Source organism: Spinacia oleracea, chromosome 4 (assembly GCF_020520425.1).
Source record: "Spinacia oleracea cultivar Varoflay chromosome 4, BTI_SOV_V1, whole genome shotgun sequence".
NCBI classification, from domain to species: Eukaryota; Viridiplantae; Streptophyta; class Magnoliopsida; order Caryophyllales; family Amaranthaceae; genus Spinacia; species Spinacia oleracea.
Window position 1 is genome coordinate 86,064,566 of NC_079490.1, and position 5,985 is coordinate 86,070,550.

At 37.3% G+C, this 5,985-nt stretch overlaps 1 protein-coding gene across 1 annotated transcript; it reads left to right on the forward strand.

Moving 5' to 3' along the window:
- Positions 1-2,191: 2,191 nt before the first annotated feature.
- Positions 2,192-5,125, forward strand: LOC110798981 (dnaJ protein homolog). The gene is made up of 7 exons (XM_022004181.2): positions 2,192-2,349; positions 2,460-2,638; positions 3,184-3,349; positions 3,455-3,599; positions 3,697-3,973; positions 4,068-4,266; positions 4,474-5,125. The coding sequence occupies exons 2-7, from the start codon at positions 2,489-2,491 to the stop codon at positions 4,794-4,796; spliced, it is 1,260 nt and encodes a 419-aa protein (XP_021859873.1). The 5' UTR covers positions 2,192-2,349; positions 2,460-2,488; the 3' UTR covers positions 4,797-5,125.
- The last annotated feature ends 860 nt before the right edge of the window (positions 5,126-5,985 follow it).

Genomic DNA, 5,985 nt, shown 5'->3' on the forward strand with positions numbered 1-5,985 from the left:
CTAGTAGTTCTGTTTCTTGAACTAAGTGCACATGACAATGTCGTAAGTATTTGCATAGATACTTACTTGATAAGATTACTAACGGGAAGACCTGTGAAACTTTACTGTAAGAGATGTAAAAATCTGTCAGAAGTAAATTTTATAAGCTTATTAGACACCAATCCTCAACACCTGAGTGATTTGAGATTACTTGTTTGAGAATTGCTTACTTTGACGTTGCCAACCGTCGCACCATAAAAGAGGCTTTAACGACAACGCTCAGGTAATAAACTATAAAAAAGAGTCTAACCTAAAGATCTTAAGACTGAGATTCTCCTCCAACAAATTGGGATGAGATGCCAAAAGTTGTACAAGGCCACTCGGAGAGCTAGAAACTGTAAAATGCATGGCCGTGCTCAGATGGATCATAAGCTATGATCATCTGTTTACTTGATAAGTTGAACTCTAACACCGAGAAATACCTCTGGACATAATAAGGATGACCAGTCTTACCTTATGTTCATGAGGAGACTGAAGGAAATATGCCCTTGGTCCAAGTTTGCATTTAATGTGAAGTCTAATCAATGTGGTTCAATATTAATTAAACAAGTTAATTATTCAGTGAGATCAAGTGATTTAAATGTCTAGTTAGAGGCCGCTTCAGTTCAAGTGGAATTAATAATATTAATGCCACAACTTACTCTTGACTGAACCTGTAGGGTAACACAAGTAGTGCGTGAACGGATTCAAGTATTTATGTGAATATAATATTCGGTAATCTCAAATAATGGATAATCGAAAATGATGGATGTTGGTTTCGGTGGGAGCTAAACAAACCATCAAAAGGCAAAGACGAGAATATTTGTCTGAAACGAAGATATTGCCGGAAACGGAAATGTGGTTTGTATCGGAACTAATTATCGGAAATGGAAATATTACTATGATCGGAAATACTGGAAACATAAATATTGTTTGAAATGGAAATATTATCGAAAAGGGAGATATTGCCGGAATGGGAAATATTGTTCGATTCGGAATTATTGCCGAAATGGAAATATTGTCGGAATTAGAAATATTGTTGGAACGGAAATATTTTCCGAATCGGAATTATCACCGGAATCGGAAATTGAATCGGAAACTATTACCAGAATCGGAAATCGAATGCTAATTGATTATGTGATTTTACATGGATTCTGGCAATTATGATTTTTTCGCATATCAATTGGATTGTTCATAACCTAAAAAAGGGTGATTATCAAATTGGCTACCAATCAAGATGACAACACAAATAATAAAAGGTATGAATCGCATTTGTGTTGTCATCTACTAATACCTTTTGTTATTTGTGTATGAATCACATTAAGCATTTGCCGATCGAGATGGGTGCAACAACATCTCTTAGTGGACCCTCAAGCAAGTCGTTCCGGAAGAGCCCAATGATGAATCTCTAGAGGAGGACACCACTACTGTTGCTGTTCTGGAAGCCACCATTGCTATTTTCTAGAGGCCACAACTCTCGAGTGACTGCCGTCGGGATATGATGGGCTACCTATTTTGCTAAACACTAGTTGCTATATGTTTAAATCAGTTTGGCATTAACAGCCTTACAATAAGCTTTTGGATGTTAATCATCACTCTAGGTTACATGTAATTTTCCAATGTTGTTTAACATTGCCCTAGGTTTAATGTCAACATATGATCTTGGAGCTTTTGCAAGGAACACGAAGACATCGATGCTTTTGCAAGGAACACGAAGACATCGATGCTTCATATCCCTAGCCAACGCTCTTCGTCATTGCTCCTTTTGTGAAACAAGATATATTCTGTTTAACCTGTACTTCAAATGCATAATAATATGGTTACTAAGTATTTGCATCTATTAGTGTTCCATTTACTTGTTTGTTAATGCAGTTTTTCAACACTTTATTATATAAACAACTCAAATTAAATTTTCCAAATTAATTTACCTATCTTATGACTAGCGTGCGATTCAACAACATGTTACTCTAGTCTAAGTTTGTGAAATACGGAAACTAAGCCGAGCCTGAAATAGCTTGAACTTTTTTACTTGCCAAAACCCAATCCAACGGTTGCTGATACTCCGTATTTCACCTCAACACTCTCCACTCTCGTAAATTCGTAATTCCTAAGTCTAAAAATTCTAGACCCTTCCAAAAAATATCCCAAAATTCCTTACGGTTCATGCCCCAAAAAACCCAAAACTAAAAAGGAAAAGGAAATCTGAACCGTCTATTCACCCCCAAATAAAAGACGAACCCAAACAACGTATTCAAACCCTCTTTCGCCGTTCTGCTCTTTTTTCCTTTCTTTCTCTCTCCTCCGACGACGCCCCAAATCGTACCAAGATCGGTTCGTCACTTTCTCTCCCCTCTCGTGATTTGCTGTTGTTTAGGATCTGAATCAACCGATTCCATCTATAATTTCGTCTCTATTTTTCTGAGTTTTTCTTAATTTTGCAGAGGGAAAGGAATTTAAGAGTTGAAGAAAGATGTTTGGGAGAGCACCAAAGAAGAGTGATAATACTAGATACTATGAAGTTTTAGCGGTGCCCAAGAATGCTTCTCCTGAAGATCTTAAGAAAGCATACAAGAAAGCCGCCATTAAGAATCATCCTGATAAGGGTGGTGATCCTGAAAAGGTTATTTATTATTTTTGTCGATTTCTTGGTTTTGTAACCTAATTTATCTGTTATTAAATCTGGATTTTTTAAGCTTTTATTTTATGTTGTAATTCTCGGTTGGTTGATTTTGATTGAGTTTGTAGATTTTGTTTTGTTGATCTGATCTGGTTGACTGTAATTGAATTTGATTTGGTTTGCGATCTTGAGTTTGGATTTTTTCTGGTTTATTGTCTTAGTTGGGAACTAAATTTCCATGTGTTATGTGAAACAATGCCATAATTAACTTTTTTTTTTGAACATTGTTGGGTTCTTTGTTTGATCAGCTTAAGCTAATTGGAATATTAGAGTGTATCAGTGTGTGATTGAGCTTCTATAATTGCAATTAGAAATAGTTTTTTTAATCGGATTAAGGAAGTTGGAAATTTTTTTGTGTGATTGAATCCATGATGTTAATCGAGGATTTGATTCTGCTGTTTTGAGAGTTTCAATTGGAATTGTTACAGCATTGCTTTTGTTGTGTGTCGTAAGCGCTGTGTTGATTTTAAGATTTCGATATTGTACAGTTTAAGGAGTTGGCTCATGCGTATGAAGTTCTAAGTGATCCTGAGAAGCGTGAAATATACGATCAGTATGGAGAGGATGCCCTTAAGGAAGGTATGGGTGGTGGCGGTGGGGGTCATGACCCATTCGATATCTTCTCTTCATTCTTTGGTGGTAGTCCGTTTGGCGGTAAGTGATTTATTGTAATTGAATGTGTATTGTTTTGAAAGTGACATTCTTTATTGGTAATTGTATGAATGAGTGTTTGTAACAACCATATTGGATGTGACTTAGGCGGTGGTGGAAGTAGCAGAGGGCGTAGGCAGAGAAGAGGAGAGGATGTAATTCATCCATTGAAGGTCTCTTTGGAGGATGTTTACAATGGTTCATCTAAGAAACTATCCCTTTCTCGCAACGTTATCTGCTCCAAATGCAAGGGGTGAGCACTTTGAATTTTGAAAACTATCATTTTCTATTGAGGTAGAACTATTCTGTTTTTGGCATTATCTTATGTATTTTTGGTGCTTAAATTGCAGAAAAGGGTCAAAATCTGGTGCTTCTATGAAATGTGTTGGGTGCCAAGGGTCTGGAGTGAAAGTCTCAATCAGGCATCTTGGTCCTTCTATGATCCAGCAAATGCAACATGCTTGTAATGACTGCAAGGGTACTGGTGAGATGATCAATGACAAGGATCGGTGCCCACAATGCAAGGGTGAGAAGGTTGTCCAGGAGAAGAAAGTTTTGGAGGTTCATGTTGAGAAGGGGATGCAGAATAACCAGAAGATAACGTTTCCTGGAGAAGCTGATGAAGCGGTACTAACTTGTTCTCTGGGATATTCAATTCTGTGTTAATTTTATCACCTTGTTTAACCCTTAATTGTATCTAATTGAATATTATTCATTTCAGCCTGAAACCGTTACTGGCGACATAGTGTTTGTCTTACAGCAGAAGGAACACCCAAAATTCAAGCGAAAGGGTGATGACCTCTTCTTTGAGCATTCCCTTACCTTGACTGAGGCCCTCTGTGGTTTTCAGTTTGTATTAACCCATTTGGACAATAGACAATTGTTAATCAAGTCTCAGCCCGGAGAAGTTGTTAAGCCAGGTATCACTTCATACACTCATTATATTTTTTATTGAACCTTCTATGCCATCCTTGTAATTATATCTACTCATCACAGAAAATATACTATCCATCTTAGAAATAGTTGTTATCAAATAATTTCAGAATATAGGCTTTGTTTTTCTATGGCTGTTGGGATATTCTACTCTAGTGCTGAGTTGCTGATATATGACTTTGGCTATGTTGTAGACTCATTCAAGGCAATAAATGATGAAGGCATGTCCATGTATCAGAGACCTTTCATGAAAGGGAAATTGTATATCCACTTCACAGTTGAATTCCCCGAGTCCTTGTCACTAGAGCAGTGCAAGGCTCTGGAAGCAGTGCTTCCTCCAAAGTCCTCACCACAGCTTACAGATATGGAATTGGATGAATGTGAGGAGACAACACTGCATGATGTCAATATTGAGGAAGAAATGCGCAGAAAGGAGGCTCGAGCTCAGCAAGAGGCTTATGATGAGGATGATGACATGCATGGTGGTGCTCAAAGGGTTCAGTGCGCTCAACAATAATCCGAGCCATGAGTTAATGAATCGTGTTGAGTTCAGGTGGTAGGCTCTAAAGATTTAATTGTTGCTTATCGGCAAGAATAAGTTTATTTGGTTGTTCTAGTATTAGTTTATAGAATTATAGATGCCTTCGGAGAATTCTTGTCGAGTAAAAAGTACCCAACGTTCTCGTTGTTGGTAACAGGATTTTCTATATTATTCAGAGATGGTGGGGTACCTGAATTCATAGGCTTGTGTAGAACATTTTTTTGCTTCCTGACTAAGATAATATCTGTTGCTAAAGCTCTGGCTTTGATTTGTATTGTCAAAAAGAATTTAAGTGTTCTGGAAAATCTGTTTCTTTTTTGGAACGAAGCAGTGCCACGTTACCGCTGTGCGTTCTGATTTCAAGAGAAAATTTTGCACCCAGGTCATACTGTGTGATGTTACCCTGATTTTAAATAGTTGCAAATCTTGCAATCCGATGACAACTAGTGGGTGCAGACTAGGGGTGCAAACGAGCCGAGCCGATATTTTTAAGCTTTATCTTGTTCATGTTCATGTTCGTTAAAAGCTTTAACTTATGCGAGCCCGAGCCCGAACTTTTAAGAGCTCAAAAATCTGTTCAAGTTCGGTTCGTTTAAAATATTGTGTCAATTAGGTATTGATGTCACACGCATAAACCATCACAACGGAACATAGGGATGTCAACGAGCCGAGCCGAGTCGAGTATTTGGCTGTTCGAGCTAGGCTTGATAAGAAATTTCCGAGCTCGAGCTCGAGCTGAGCTTAATCGAGCATTCATTTTCCCTGTTCGAGCTTGGTTCATTTAAGTTTTTCGTTGTTCGATCTTAGCTCACGAGTAGCTTGTTTAAGTTCAAGCTCGAGCCGAGCCGAGCCGAGCTATTAACAAACGAGCTTTTAACAAACGAGTCTTAATAAGCAAGCAAGATCGAATTTAAACGATCATATTATTAAACGAAATGTTATTTTAAAAAAATTAGGAAAAATTGACATAAATAATCCCAACTTTCATACATCTTCTAAAAATAATCCTAACTTTGGATTATTTTAGAATAATCCAAACTTTAGGGGTTACCTTCTCAAAATAATCCGAAATCGTTTTTTCTTGTCATTATTTTGAGAAGATGAGTGAAACGTGGGATTATTTATGTCAATTTTTCCAAAAAATTATAAAACATAAAACATAACC